The sequence below is a fragment of the Vanessa tameamea genome, chromosome Z (genome assembly GCF_037043105.1).
Source record: "Vanessa tameamea isolate UH-Manoa-2023 chromosome Z, ilVanTame1 primary haplotype, whole genome shotgun sequence".
NCBI lineage: Eukaryota > Metazoa > Arthropoda > Insecta > Lepidoptera > Nymphalidae > Vanessa > Vanessa tameamea.
This window is the reverse complement of record NC_087341.1, coordinates 15,174,316-15,191,135: the sequence shown is the minus strand read 5'-3', so window position 1 is coordinate 15,191,135 and position 16,820 is coordinate 15,174,316. Positions and strand designations below refer to the sequence as shown.

At 32.2% G+C, this 16,820-nt stretch overlaps 1 protein-coding gene across 1 annotated transcript; it reads right to left on the bottom strand.

The window, feature by feature from the left end:
- Window positions 1-2,457: 2,457 nt before the first annotated feature.
- On the bottom strand, window positions 2,458-15,282 carry LOC113404096 (protein diaphanous homolog 1-like). The gene is made up of 10 exons (XM_064220364.1): window positions 14,658-15,282; window positions 14,476-14,545; window positions 14,185-14,273; window positions 12,746-12,824; window positions 11,441-11,600; window positions 11,164-11,226; window positions 10,910-10,984; window positions 10,712-10,832; window positions 2,792-3,040; window positions 2,458-2,721 (listed from the first exon to the last, which is right to left on the bottom strand). Exons 1-10 carry the CDS (start codon window positions 15,259-15,261, stop codon window positions 2,576-2,578), a joined length of 1,656 nt encoding a protein of 551 aa, XP_064076434.1. The 5' UTR covers window positions 15,262-15,282; the 3' UTR covers window positions 2,458-2,575.
- Between the last annotated feature and the right edge of the window lie 1,538 nt (window positions 15,283-16,820).

Here is a 16,820-nt window from a genome sequence, read left to right as displayed (position 1 = left end):
GCACTCCCGCCACTTCCGTCTCTTGGCGTGGTGAGGCGAGCTGGTACTGCCTGGCACGGAGAAGCGCGGGATTTTGAATCGGGGAGAAAAACTGAGGACGAATTAGTAAGGACGCATTTGCTGTTAAAGTTATAAGTAATATATTTATCGAGTGGTTTATTAATATAGTGGAAGTTAATGTGATGTGAGTTGTTTTATTTTAGTAGTCACATACATAAAAACCAGAGGTTAAACAGGTATGTTATGTTTATATCTTAGGTAATCTATACTTTTTGAATAACAACTTTATTTTATGGCCAAGTGCATTTCTTTAAAACCAGCTTATCAACATTAACAAAACAAAATAAAAATTACGTCTATATGAATAAATTACATTTGATCTCTAATCTTCCCTCAGTTACTCCCTAGTTACATGTCATTTCCAGGTGAATTCAGACTCCAGTAGTCTTACATATTAAATATTCGTTCATTATTATTGTACCATGACATACATCGAAGAGTATTAACAATTCTATTAAACTGTAAAAAGGAGTAAACTACAACAATGGCATTGGTATTATAATGATCAGTAAAGTTTGGGCTTAGTAAGTTTCAATTTGGATATATAAGGCAAACGCGTTATAATATTTGTTAATAAAAATAAACTATACATAATATTTTGTTTGAAACCTAATGTCTGAAACGCATGTGATAATGTAAAAACTTAACGAAAATTAATGAATACTTCAATGTAATATTTATACTATTATATAATTACGATTAGAATCGCGCCATTTAGACTATATTTATATAAGATGGCAATGGATTATATTTAAAATAATATATACAACAAATTAAACAATTCACGTGGCCAGGGCCAATAAAATAGTGACGATTAACGGCAGAGACAACTGACAAGATAATAGATTTAGTAATTTATAGGTACCCACTTTTAAATCGGCGGATGGAAATGTAGATCAACGCTATCGTCCAAAAACAAAATGTTTAAGCTGCGTAATGCGTAATTTTATAAACTGAATTTAAATAAGAACATAGCTTGTTTTATAAATTAAAATCAAAATCACCTCATATGAGATATTACTTAAATATTAATGAAAAGATGAGATTACGAGATATTAATTAAAATACAAATTTAATCATTCATATCTTTTCACGTATTTGGCAAGTCTCGAAATCAAGGGTCATATTTCGAAATTACGAATTGAAATGTTAATTGCTCTAACGAATAATATTTAGGTTGTGCATTATATATTTTAAGGTAATTTTTTCGTATCTTGTTATCACTTTACATCATTTCTTACATACATCGTTCTTCTTGTATTACGACATACTGGAGTACTGCTCCATACCACCCTTGTACCTCAATATTCAACTTTGTCTTGCCTTTCAACTGTTGTAAAATAAATTATTCCCAAATTGATCACAACTTAGATGGGTATCCATCTCAATGTTTGCAATCCACTTAGCAATTTCATTTTAGTAGCTAAACACTCATATGTTTGACTAAACAATAAAATAAATTCAGATCATTTTTTGGGAAGAGGAAATTTTCATAATTAATAAGTTGTAACCAAACAAAAAACTAATTTGAACTGTTTTGCATTAATAAAAATATGAAATGAGATAAAGGTTTCAAAACAAAATAAAACGGCTAATTTTGCTAAAAATAGGTATAATCTTTCAGATGACAAATCATATTACAATATAAACAAGCATTAGAGGATACAGGTACAGAGCGATTTAGTAATTAAATGGGTAGAAAGCGTTGTAAACACTTTTTTTGCGACATGAATATTATATTCCAAGTAAATTATTTTCTAAAATTAAGTTTTGGCACATGGTAATTAACGTGGAAGAACCAGGAAATGAGACCTCATTTATATGCCCGAAAACACCGTTGTGAACACAACTCAGATCCTAAGATTCTACACCTGATATATTAACATGCGTCGCAAAGCAAAAGAATACGAGACCGAGAATAACCCAACGCAAATTGAATTCAGTTTTGAAGTTAACATTACCAAGAAATATTTGATTATTAGGATATTACAAAGAAACTATGATTTCAGAGAAGTTTGTTTAATTATTTTATTTATTACATATAGCATTTTATGTTTATATCTTGTACTATGCGGACTGTAATATACTTTTTAGTAAACTAATTCGGTCAACGTTATAAACTAATGAGACAAATTGAATCTGTTTAGTCACAGCCTGAACAAAACAGCCGAACTTCTGTGACTAAAGTACAGAAGTGAATTTTAATTTCACTTAATGACAACTTGTGTTATAACACTACGATTTTTCCCGAAATGACAAAGAACAGTAAAGTTTACATAGTTTTTTTAAATTACTGATAGTTTAATTCATTGTAGTTACAGTTTATTATGTTGATATATAAATAATAATAAAATAATGATTATTATATATAATACTTTATTTTCATTACTTTACACTTCCTTACACTTACACTTCATTGTCAATTATAATTAAAATAAAATCTAACACATTTGAGCTTATTCTAGTTTGGGCCCTTACAACTATTACATTCGGTATATTCAAGTTCTTTCCGCTACTAGTGACGCTGGTAAAACGGCGGAGGGTACCTAGTCGCAATGTACGGATGGCAAGAGGGAGCCGGGGGAGGCGCGGGCGCGGGGGGCGGTGCCGGCGCGGGGGGAGGCGGCGCTCGCGTCAGCTGGCTGGCGGCGACAGCACCTCCTGCAAGCGTCAATCTCAGTTAGCTTATAGAAGTTCCGTGTGCCGAGAGGCCTTATCTGTTTACACTTACCTGTAGATGGAACAGGAAATGGCGGCGGGTAATATAGCCTAGCAGGCGGTGCCGGATAGTGGTGGTAGGGCGGCGGCGGAGGTGGAGCTACTTGCGGCGGCGGTGGTGCCATTCGGTTCACTTGTGTCTTCCGACTCTGCCCGTTTGAGAAGCATTGTAGGCCATTCGTGCTAGTACTGGTCGTCAATGTACTACATCTCGGTATAGTTCCGGGCACTTCGGTCGCTTGAACACGTTCAGGGGCATTTGCTAGAGGACAATAAACAGCATTTGAGATTTTGGGCAATTATGAAGTCCATCCAAAAGATGAATGAGCAGATTAGTAAATCAAATCAAATCAATTTTATTCAAGTAAACTTCACAACGAAGCGTTTTTAAGTCGTCGATATTAAAAAACTACCACCGTTTCGGAAAGCACCCTCCAGCGAGAAGAAACGGCAAGAAACTGGCATAGTTGCTCTTTGCAAATAAACAAATTTACAAAGCTGTTTTTTTACAATAATTAGTGTCCTGTGATGGAACCCGAGCCTAAATCCAGGCGTTTTTTTCTAAAAAGTACTCATTTAATGAATAATAAGACTTATTTATTAATTTAGTCTTAATAAACTTTTTAAATTTCGTAAATGGTAATTTGGTTACATTTCCCGGTATCTTATTATATATGCGTATACCATTGCCCAAAAACGTTCTCTGTACCGTATGCAAACGGAAAGTAGGGGTTACAAATTTATTCATATTTCTTATATTAATAGTATGTATATCAGCTTTTATGGATTACTTTTGTATATTCTTCTGTATAAACATTATATTATCATAAATATATTGTGCAACAGCCGTTAATACACCTATTTCTTTAAATTTTTCGCGTAATGATGTCCTAGAGCTAATATTGTAAATAGTTCGGATAGCTCTTTTCTGCAGAATAAATAATATTTCAATATCTGCTGCATTACTCCATAACAACATTCCATATGACATAAGACTGAAAATGACTAAAATAAATTAGTCGAGCAGTACTTATGTCCGTGAGTTTTCTTATTGTTTTTATTGCATAAATGGCACTACTTAGTTTCCCTGCTAGGGCATACAAATGGGTGCCCCACTGAAATTTGGAGTCAAGGGTTATCCCTAGAAAGGCCGTCGACTCAACAAACTCAAGCCTTTCATTATTTAAAATGACGGCAGAAGAATTTGATTTGACATTTGGCAGAGAAAACAAAATACATTTAGTCTTTTTGGCATTTAGTACCAAATTATTTATGTCAAACCAACCAAGAACCCGCGACAGAGCACTGCTTACAATGTCATAGTTGTTTATTTTTCTGTCGAGTTTAAAAATAAGGGATGTATCATCTGCAAATAGTACAATGTCGCAAGTCTTATTTTCTTATATATTAAGAACAAGAGAGGTCCTAAAATTAAACCCTGTGGTACACCCATTTGCGCCAGAGCGCCATTTGATTTTGCACCATTAACAACAACCTTCAAAACTCTTTCATTAAGGTAGGAGGAAATGAATTTCATTGCAGGGCCCTTGATTCCATAATATTTAAGTTTTTCTAGAAGAATATCATGCCTAACGCAATCGAAAACTTTTAATAAGTCATAAAAAACACCAATAGCATTTTGTGACTTCTCCTACGCATCATAAATGTGCTCAACAAATGCTAAAATCGCATCAGTAGTCGAGCGACCTTTAGGAAAACCGAACTGTTGAGAATGCAATAGCTTATTCGAGTTAAAGTATAACAACAATTGATTATTCAAAAATTTTACTTAATATTGGCAAAATAGAGATCGGTCTATAATTGTTTGGGTCATTTTTATCACCGGACTTAAATAATGGGATTACTTTACTTAATTTTAATAGATCTGGAAAAATACCAGATTGTATACATTTATTAAAGATGATAGCTAAACAAGGAGCCAAGTCGACAATTAAGTTGTTAATAATTGTAACTGATACATCCCATAGATCGCTGGTTTTTTAAAGATTTAATGTTTTAAAATTTTTTAATACATCGTACGGAGTTATACTCTCAAAAGAAAATTCTAACTCATTCTGGGGAACGTAACATTTAAGTAAGTCTAAGGCGTCATTGGGTGACGCATTAAGTCCTTTAGTAGTATTCAAAGGAATATTAGAGAAATATTCTTCGAATTGGTTGGCCACATCTAAATCTTCACTTACAATATTCCCTTTTATATTAAGGGTTAATTGCCCTGCATCAAACTTTATTCTGCCTGTCTCTGAACTTATTTTCCCAAGTAGTTTTCATTTTATTTTAAGATTCTACTTTTAATATGCAACGAACGAGCTGTTTGAGAAACTTGTTTAAATAACTTGGAATATTTTTTAAAAAAATTGAGAACTTTTTAAAAACGATTATATTTCTTAAGTTCATATAATTTATTTCGACTTACATAGATACCGGTAGTGGCCCAGTCTGAGAACTGTATTTGATCGTTTAGATAAAAAGATTGAAACTGAAATATATTATTAAATTCGTTTTCAATTAATGTTAAAAATGAATTATATAAAAAGGTGGGATCGTTTAAGCTATAATTCAAATTTCGAAGGTTACATTGTATAGCGTTATTGAAGGTTATTAAATAGCCTTTGAAAGTAATTGGCCTATAAGTGATTTTTCGTTTCTTTTGTTTTTCTTTTATACCTATTGACACCGGCCACATTGACCCGATGTTAGCTTTGACAAGATTTCCTTATTAACGGCCTCACAATTACAAAACACGTTATCTATACAGATTGCGGAAGTTGCCGATATTCTTGTAGGTTCAGAAAACATATTATTTAGATTGAAGGACCGAAATAAATTTATGAACCTTGTACTTATGGAAGATTGCACTAAAATATCAATGTTAAAATCTCCACAAATAACAACATTCTTTCGATCAGTACAAACTCGCTTAAGGGCATCCTCCAGCACACATTCAAACAGGTTAAAATCTGATTGTGGAGCTCGGTACACGCACATTGCTATAGTATGCTCGAGTTTTACACATGACAATTCAATAGTGCGCTCTATGGAAAGATCCACAATGTCTTTTCGGTCTTTACAGTTTATATTCTGCTTTGTTCAGCTGATTTTCTAAAGAACGCACTTGACAATTTATAATTGTTAATACTAGGTGGTAGTTGATGTAACAAGATCCAATGTTCTGTTATACAAAATATGTCAATATTGAAGTACTTTAAAAATAATTCTATTTCATTTTCTTTGCTGGATAAGCTCTGTATATTCTGATGTACAATATTAATAATATATTTACAGTGCTTATCCGTTGTCTTATTACCTAGTTTTTTAATTTATTATTGTTAATAGTACAAGTACTAATCAAGGGTATAATATATTTTTTAATTGTAGTATCTACAATTGGATCAAATATATTATAAGCTAACAATGTAGCTATATGTCGTTTACATTTAAGTGGCAGGTACATTGTATCCTTTTTATAAATTTATTGATGTCAAAATTAATAAATATGTCACTATGACGGCATGTCATGCTTTGTAGTAATTGGTTTAAATTATAAATATATTTATTTTGTGCTACCGTTAAAAATGTATTATGTAGTATGGTAGTCCTGGACCACATATATAAAGTACAAAGTACACTTTGCTTCAAATTATTGTTTAATAATGATCCCATCCCTTGGCCTACCTTGTCCGAATACATATATCTATACTAATATATAAAGCGGAAGAGTTTGTTTGTTTGTTTGTTTAAACGCGCTAATCTCAGGAACTACTGGTCCGATTTGAAAAATTCTTTTTTTGTTGAATAGTCCATTTATAGAGGAAGGCTTTAGGCTATATAACATTACGCTGCGACCAATAGGAGCGCAGCGACAGTGAGAAATGTTGCAAAAACGGGGAAAATTATTCACATTTATGGACTTTCGATGCGTGCGCAGCATAAACGTTTTAAGTTACTCAAAAAATGTGTATGAAAGATATATTCCTCTTTTAATAATAAAAAAAAGTCCGTGACACTATATGTCTATTTGTTAAGAGTGTGCTAGCAGGCGGGGCGCGGCGGCGGATGAGGGGGAGGCGGGTCAGCCCCGCCGCCGCGCTCGCCACTCTCAGCCGCGGGTGTAGTTCTGCGAAGTAGCAATGCACATAACGACTTAAAAAAATTAACATTCTTAATAGTTAAATTATTTATCAAAATTAGGTTTTGTTATCAGCTTATTTGCTCATTATTTTTTATCGTTTAAAATCGATTACATTTAAATCATAATCTGCTGTAGTTTTAACTTACGATATAAGATAAAATTTCAATGAACATTCCTTCGTACTTTGCAAGTAAACAATTCAAACGTTTCACGGTATAAATAAGGTATAAAAATTACATTACACACGTAAAAAAGTTCAAAATGGCGAGCGATACTTTCACCGATGCAGATTAATCATCACTGAGAAAATAAATTATGCAAATAAGCAAATAGGTGAATATCGTTTAAAATGACTACACAAATAAATTAGTAGTTCAATATTTCAAGTAATTTCTATTACGTTCAAGCATATTCAACACGGTTGTACTATAATCACCTTATGAAATAATAACACCAAAGGAGAAACAAATCTAAACTTCTTATTGTTCGGTTTGTTTATCTTATTACGTTTAAGTTAAAATTATTTGTTTTCAACCGACTTCAAAAAGGAGGAGGTTATCAATTCGTCTGTATTTTTTTTTTTTATATGTTTGTTACCTCATAACTTTTCACTGGATTTTGATAATTTTTTTTTGTTTGAAAGGTAGTGCTTCCCGTGGGGCCCCATTTTAATTTTATCCTGTTACGATGATGGTATCCCTATGAAAACGATATAAGTCTTAAATGTGCATTATGTATGTGCGCGATAAATAGGTGAATAACTCAAAATTGTGCCAACCAATTTTAATGATTCTTTTTTTATTATAAAGGATATACTTCAAGGGTACTATGGTGAAAGTTTGGTAAGGTTCTGAGCATAGGATCCTTGACAAAGTAACGGTACGGAAGGGAACGGAACAATTCTAAGGAGCACGTTAGCGATACTCGGCCGAATCTTTTAGAAACAAAAATTTTGACAAAAAAAAACCGACTTCAAAAGAGAAAAAAAGTAATATGCTCTAAAAAGTAAAAAATAATTGCTTATTATTCTACAACTTAATAATCAAGTAACTTATTCTATTTACCAATATGTAGGAACGTTCTGTGTTTCCACGCAAGGAGATAAGTATGTACCTACCCACTTTAAATCTAACTTAACACAAACCTATGAATAACAAACAATGATCACAATATTTTTTAGATTTATACTATGTAAAATGAAATTAAAAATATTTAGCCTATTTAAAAGTCAGCAAAGTTATTACGATAATATATTATAGTTAAAATTATTGTTATTTTTGGAGGCGGTGTCAGCCAAGGTAGGTTTGTAAATATATGATATACTCCAAATTTGTAAATCTGGTCTATCGATAAATACACTTCTTCTTGATGTTTTTTTAAACCCTATACGTACATAGTGGTCCTATATAATGACAGAAAATTGGAATCAAAATTGAGTGTTTAAGCAAACATGTCTACCGTCAGGTATTACAATTCATGAACTTTTCTCCTAATCCAAGACAAAAAAAAGTCATTCAGATTTACTATTACATTTCCTGTTGAACGTTTTGTTTGTTTTGGCAGAGTATGAATTTTGTTTGTGATTTATTTATTTACAATTGACTTTTTCTTTTGTCTTACATCCAGATGTCGATACACCTGCATCGAATTGTTAACAAAAAAAATATTCGCAATCGTACACTATTGTACAATATTTCTTTTATGTTTAAGAAAAGGGTTGTCATAATTGACCGTATAACAATAAGCAATAAAAACACAGATGTTGGTAATTTATTTAGACAAACTTTACCGGTAATTTTAAGAGGAACTAGAGCAGAAAGTGACTAGCATAGAGGATTTAATATGAAAAGTTTACCCTAATATCGTCGAAATAGAAAATAAAGATTACCAATGGATGTGTCAAAGGGCAATATTGGCGGCGAGAAATAGTAGCGTTGACGAAATTAAGGACCTAATTTTAACCAAACTTCCAGGTGATATAACTACCTACACATCTATTGATAATGTAATGGATCAAGAAGATGCTGTCCATTACCCACAAGAGTTTCTCAATTCTTTAAACCCGAGCGGCCTTCCACCACATTCCCTGAAGTTAAAAATAGGTGCTGCGATAATTTTACTCAGAAATCTTAAACCACCAAATTTATGTAACGGGACCCGCCTTCAAGTAAAATTCCTTCGCAATAACGTGATCGTTGCAACAGTTTTGACTGGTCCGGCAATTGGTCAAACAGTGCTTATACCTCGCATCCCAATGATTCCAAATGATTTACCTTTTCATTTTAAAATAATTCAATTTCCCATTAAGTTATCTTTTGCCGTAACCATTAATAAATCACAGGGCCAAACATTTAAACACGTATGAATCGATTTACGTCAAGACTGCTTTTCACACGGCCAACTAGGTATATGTCGCGTTGTCAAGATCGGGTTGCGGGCAAAATCAGTATGTTCTTCTACCACAAGAAAATAAAACTAAAAATATAATCTACGCTGAAGTACTGTAAAACATATTATTAAATCTTATTGACGATAATAATAACAAAAACCAACGTGAGCAATCAAACGATAATCATGATAGTGTTTCCGACAACTACGCGAACGAAGTCGCGGGCACAGCTAGTGTATTATAAGTATTACAGGCTGGGTCAGACATTGTACGCATTAGGCTATTTGGGCTATTGCTATTTGCAGTGACACATTTCTGGGAAATGTTTTTGTTAATACCATTTTCTGTGACAGTATGTGACAGTAACAGTAGAGTACATCAACGCCTGTCATAAAATATATATTAATTTTAATATTGTCAATGATGAGATCTTCTAGCGGCAAGTTGATATAGCAACCACAAAAAAGTCTTCGAGTAACCAATTAATTCCATAGAACATATTTATTATATTTTACTTAACACATTCTATCAAATTGTCTTTGTCCACTTGTAGGGTACTCTTTATTTCGGCAAGTTAATCCAGCGTTTCCTTAGAGCATCATGAAAACGTGATATAAACTGTTTAGAATATAATATCCCCGTATCACCCGTATGCGTAGTTATATCGCCTGATAGTCATTGGAATGTCTTAGTAGCATATGTGCGAGGAAATCGCGAAGAAGATGCGTACACTATTGAAACCGCTTCAGAGCCATAGTGATGATAACGCATTTCCATAATCTTTAGTTTGCCTCTTTATTATAGCATAAATAGCATCGATGCCAATCAAATGATACCACCTCGTGTCCTGAGTTCGCAAAACTACCAACTCATGCGATAATTGTGTACTCATGTATGTAGATGCTATTAAGCAAATACATGTGCCTATACCAAAGCCACCACTTCCGATTCATCAGATAAAGAAAGTCACTGCGTATATATATATTACTTTTTAAATTCCGTAGTTTTATAAATATTATGACATAATATTTAAACATGATTATTTATTGATGATCGGTCGTTGATTGGTTATAGCTAATCATATCATACTATAGAGGTAAATTTTCTCTATTTTTTAACTGTATTTATTCAAAACCTACATATTCGACTGACCTCGCTCAAAGTACAAATCGAAAAGCAATTTTTGCTTTAATTCCTTCAAGCTTAGATAAGCTGTCTAATTGACAAATGGTTCAGATTTAAGATAAAGAATGTCTTTATTATAAGTAAGAAATAATACTGACCTATTAATATATCCCTATAAGATACCTATAATTACTGGGAAGCCGGAAAACATTTAACTGATTCAAATCTATTGAATTTCATAAAGGAAAAGTCAATAAAACACTTACACTGCCTAAGGATTTCCATAAACGTCTGTAAGACATCTGGGGATGAAAGTCCGACAGAGTTTGTCCTCCTTGACAAACTTTGCAATAAGGACTCATCTAAGCGAAGAGCAGACGAAGGAACCTGAAATAGATGAAAAATATACATTTATATCATATATATTAAATATTAACACTTTTTTTTTAAATATAATTACTTACTGCGTCAACTCTTGAATTTTCCAGAACATACTCCATTAACTGCAGTAAAAACTGTTTTGGTACACTAGATGTCCCCTAAAATAATTAATGAATTTTTAGTATAGAAAAATTAAAGAAACATCTCATGTAATTATGAATTTTTCATCTCAAATAAAAGAAAAACATAGAAATTTCCATTTGACTAGCTTTAGTTTCTTAATCAACAAGCTACTAATAACTATATGTATAACTGCCACGTAAAAAATTAAACTTACCGAAACAAAGGGCGTTTGGTTGAGCTGTGTTAGGACGTCGTGAACATGAAGTTGTGGTACACCCTGGAAGAAAAAATTTCCGTTTAAATTTTATATGATTAGAATATAAAAGTGTACTAAGAAAAATCTACTTAAGACATTCCAGCAATCGTGACAGAATTCCCAATTTTACAAAATTACGAACTTCTATATTATAAATTTATTTTTGTTTAATGTTCATCGAGATTTTTATGTTTATGGTGACAGGTTAGAATAATGTTACTTAAAATATATTTACTTCTACATATTCTTCTATGAGTCTGAAAAGATCATTACTAACTAATGACCGTAACAATTCTTTACGATTTTGGTATTCCTCCAACTTCTTTTTGTAGATCAAGGTATTATACTCCTCTTCACTACATAATTTGTCCATTTCTTGTTTACAAGTTTCCACTCTGAAAATACGATTAATTTGTTTATTCAATCGCAATTAATATATTACTTTGATATATACATGAAATATTATAAATATATTAAAGTATTCATAGTTGTTATATTTCTTGTATTGTTCTCCCGATTTTTGGAACCTTATTGCATTAAAACATTGAAATCGCCGCGCAACACCGCCCAATTTCAGAACTGGCATAGGTTGTGTTCTTGACATTATTAAAACCCTTTTCCTAAATGTTTACCTGTTTAAGGTATAGTAATAGAGATAGACTATTATTAAACTTACATACTTTAATGATATTAGGACTTGTAAATATCCGTTTTCATCAACGCATAATATTTATAATTGATGTGTCATAATATCGAAGTTTATTAAGGACATTATGGATGTGGTATAGATGACCATTTTCATTGTTTTTAATATTTCCTGTAATAAATTTGGCAACACTCAAAGAAGTCCAGTATGTTTAAAATCTGATAAATATTTTATGTATATGCATACGAATCTAAATTTATTTCACTAACTTTTCACATTTAATTGTATTAAGATTGTTAACTGTTTAAGACATGTAGTGGATTTGGTAATTCTGAATATTGTATTTGTCTTCAATATGGATAAATAAATTTACTAATGTGTTTTATATATTAAAATAAGACAGCATGGTATATTTATTTGTTTGAAGGAGAACTTTTGACAATTATTTAAAGCAGCTTTATGTAATTCTAATAATATAATAAAATATATTAGAGTGGTTGGTGTGTAGTTGTCAGTAAAATTGTTTTAAAATATTTGTGTTTTTTTAAGTGAGAACATATTGATAGATGTATGACGTATGATCTTTTTCGCACAGCCTTCAAGATATTTAAAAACCCGTGCAACGTACGCGAGTGTAATCGTGTAGATTTGATTAGTATTCTCATTGTGGAGTGCTCATATGTGACATCGATAGCTGAAGCAGATTAAGATGAAATTTCGAAAATGTTTATTTCTAAAAATTCGCTTGATTTGTGTCGCGCATTGCATATAAATAAATACTCCCGCAAATAAATTCACATCAAATTATTACAGTACATCTAGACAAAGCTACTAAACTAAAAGTGACCTGAAGTCCAGTACAGACAATGTTTAAATATTTCGATGTGTCCAAACCTGATATCACGCTGCACGCACTGAACGCAGTGAGCATCCGCGACTTTCGGCTCTTCCACCTTCCTTTTCTTCGGTTGGGCTGAGAACAAAATCATTGATCGCCAAGCCATAGACAACAGATATCATAATTGATGACAAAAATAACCACAGTTTATAATTGTATCCATAGAGAATATTTTCCACCCGAGATTGCTTATACTTTCAATTTAAATTGACTGAAGTCACTGCAATCCGAAAGGTTTTTTAGATATGAGGGATATCTCACATCATGGTCTCATCACCTATGAATTATTCTATCGGATTACAGAGTCTTAGTCAGGATTGTTATCAATTAAATAGTTCAACATCTTAATAGACAATAACCTTTTTATTTGATGAATAAACTTCAATTTTATTTAAGATATTTATGAATTCATAATATAATAAAATTATAATAATATTTTTTATAGTGTATCAGCAAAAACAATAATTTATCACTTGTAAATATAATATGAGACATTAATTGTTGTCTAATCGCAGCATCAATGACATTAGCTTTAGGAAAGTTATGAATTAATAGGATTCACTTATACTTATGACCATTGAGAAACAGACATTCGAAATAATGACGACAAGAGCAATAAATATAATAATCAGTTAACTTGGCATACAAATAGTACACCAAATTAACTGATTCTAAAGTTCTTTAATTCCTTACAAAATCTTATAATATAAAATTTCGTTCGTTTACCTGATATCTCTAAAACTATAAATAAGTATAGATAGATAAAACCCTACAACTTACTAAACTTTTCATAAAGAATAAAACTGTTAATCTGCTTTTGATTTGTTAAAATGAATATAGTGTATTAATTATGGAAAATTTTATAACTTCTAAATGTAAAGTATTAGAAAGTAACAACTAAAGCCATCTGCTAACTATTGATGTTATTGAATATTTCATTATGAATTCATAAATAAATTAAATAAAATAATTACCATTAATCATGGTAGGGTAACAAAAAAGATTATTCTAAATAGAAAATAACTTTAAAGTGAAGTGTGTGTTTAAGTGCAAGCTTATAAACCAAACAAAATTTTTGGAAATGATGTGTAAATAATATACCTTCTGTATTAATGGAATCTTTAAGGGTATAAGTAAGAGCAATTGCGGTCAAATTTTATAACAATTTTTACAGTTCAATTAACTTTGAGTGTAGGTTCATTATAATTTGTATTTGCAAACTATAAAAATTAAATTGCTTAGAGAATATGGTAGTTTATGTTCGCTAAGGCTTGAGTTTCTTATCAGCTTATTTTTTAATTCATATATTTTTTTATATCGCTAAGCATATCGGTGAGATTATGCAGATATAATCAAATGATGTCATAATGCCTGTGTTTTACAAATTTCATAATAAACAGAATCAAATAGAATAAATAGAATCAAAATGCCTTACCCTCAAAATTAGTGGATGGTCTTTTTATCGCATTCTGTTTTGTAGGAACTTGGCTGTGTATTGGTGGTGGTGGTCTGCTTGCATCAAACCTGTAAAGGTAAAATAATATTATTAGACCTTGACAATCTGTTGTTATTTACTAAAAATTATCCTTGAAGGACATATCTCATATAATCTCTTAAGTTTTTAAAATAACACACATTTGCAGAGAAATCAATAACTGTTGGTTACTGAGACATCATATTGAAAGGTCTTTATTAAAAGCAGGTCATATATATATTATTAACTTACATTAGAAGCATAGGTGGTGGCGGTGTATTCATAGCATATGCCCGAGTATTTACCTGCACTGGTGCTGGTGCTGGAAATAATGTTTATTTTTATATATTCCGTATTAAACTGAACATGTAATTTCTTGTTTTATATTATATCTCGAGAGTTACCAAAGGGTAAAATAAAACAAAAGAAAGTACCTTGGAACACAGTTGCATGCTGTTGAATGGGCACCGCATTTGACACAGGTGGCGGTGGCGGCGGAGGCGGCAATTGTTGCATAGGCAGCATAGGAGGTGCCTGTCTGGCAGTTGGAAGAGGTGCTGGAGCTACAGGTATTGGAGCAACTACTGGAGCGGGGGCAGGTGGAGGTGGCGGAGGTGGCGGAGGCCCTACGAAGGACTCCTGTATGAAGAGAGCTATTTGCGGTATAGTTTCCGCTGCAGCAGCCGACATATTAGCATGTCTTTCGGCAAGAACACGAGGAAGCTGCCCAGTGGAAAAAAATAAACTTTCTTCTTCTTTCGTTGTATGTAGATAAGTGCAATGTTCTCTAGTACAACCGGGTGGATTCTGATAGTCGTGACAAAATTTTAAGATTTTCTTCATTTCTTCAAAGTCAAGTTCGTGACGAAATTTGCATTGGGTGTTTTTATTGCAGCTGCCCCACACAAAATTACGGCATATTTCCATTTTATCATTCGAAGTGGGTACATTTTCATTGTTAACTTCGTTGTCTAGCGAAGGCGGTGGCTGTCCTGGAAGAGGTGGCTGGCGACCATTTTGTTCGTTTTTATTGCTCATTATCTGCAACAAAATAACTAAACATTATTAAAAGATAAAAAGTTTAAATATTTATCAATTAAATATGTACTTACAATCGTGGTATTTCTTTTGCCTGTGATTTTTTCAGTTTTTGAATATATTCAAATAATAGAAGAGCTTAAAACTTTTGAATCAAACTGTGTTTATTGTTTTCCACAATGCAAATTGCAAAATGTATTTAAGTATTTATTTATAAATGTCACAGAAAGGGACCAGCCATGTTGATATACAGTGCGTTCAGTTATTTTACATCTGACATATATCAAAGAGGCTGCGCGTTTGGTTGGCGTCACTGACTGTCTAATTGTTCAGAGCTCCTCCAGTTATATTGAAAAATTCAGTGATTAATTACATTTAATCATGCCAAAAAGAATTCAGAGTAGTGGAAGAAAGATCGTACTAACTGTGCGTGAATTTTGTGAAAAGGAAAAAGCTAGTAAAGGTCCTGTAATTCCGTTTGAAACGGGTAGCTGACAGCTGACATTACAGGTATGTAAAATAATGTTACCTGCTATTAAAGAATTCCCGTATGTTGAAAAATAATTCTCTACTTCAGTAAAATGTTATAATTTAAGAATAATGATTATTACATAAAATTACAATTTTTACAAATGAATAGATTTGTACCAATATGGGTCATGGTATTATTCACCTTCCATCCACGGCACACACTTTATCTAGTAAAAGTATTTTCTAAGTGCGCACAAGTGAAATCGTTAATTTAATGGTGAACGGTACCATTATGTGTGAGTGTAAATTAAATGTTGTAAGTTTATTAATTAAGGCTTTTTAAATTTCAGGTTTGTCTGAGAAAATCATCAGCACAATTACTAAAGAAGGTGAAATTGCTGCTTCCACGTCTCGAAAATCTCTACACCGAGAAAAAAACACATTTAATAAAAAAGTAACACAGATAGACAATTTTGATCTTTGTGGAGTTAGAAATAAAATACATGTACGACGAAATGTACGCAGTCAGGAAAGAGGGTCCAACTTTAACTTAACTTTTAGCAGAGTTAAACATCGATATTGACTTAAAACGTAGAGGATGAAATTGAAAAAAAATATTACACACGTAAACGATGGCTCGGATAGCACTTCTGATGATTCGTTCTATTCTGATTATGTCCATTTAAATCATTCTTATTCTAAATAAAAGCTTTGACCGATCCGTACTTGCTTTTATTTATTCCCAAAAACAATTATATACGTATAATTTATGAGCGGTAATCGACACCGTGTTGAGGCACTACCGCCATTTCCGTTTCCGTTTGGTGAGGCGAGCTGGTACTGCCTGGCACGGAGAAGCGCGGGATCTTGAATCGGGGAGAAAAACTGAGGACGAATTAGTAAGGACGCATTTTCTGTTAAAGTTATAAGTAATATATGTATCGAGTGGTTTATTAATATAGTGGAAGTTAAAGTGATGTGAGTTGTTTTATTTTAGTAGTCACATACATAAAAACCAGAGGTTAAACAGGTATGTTATGTTTATATCTTAGGTAATCTATACTTTTTGAATAACAACTTTATTTTAT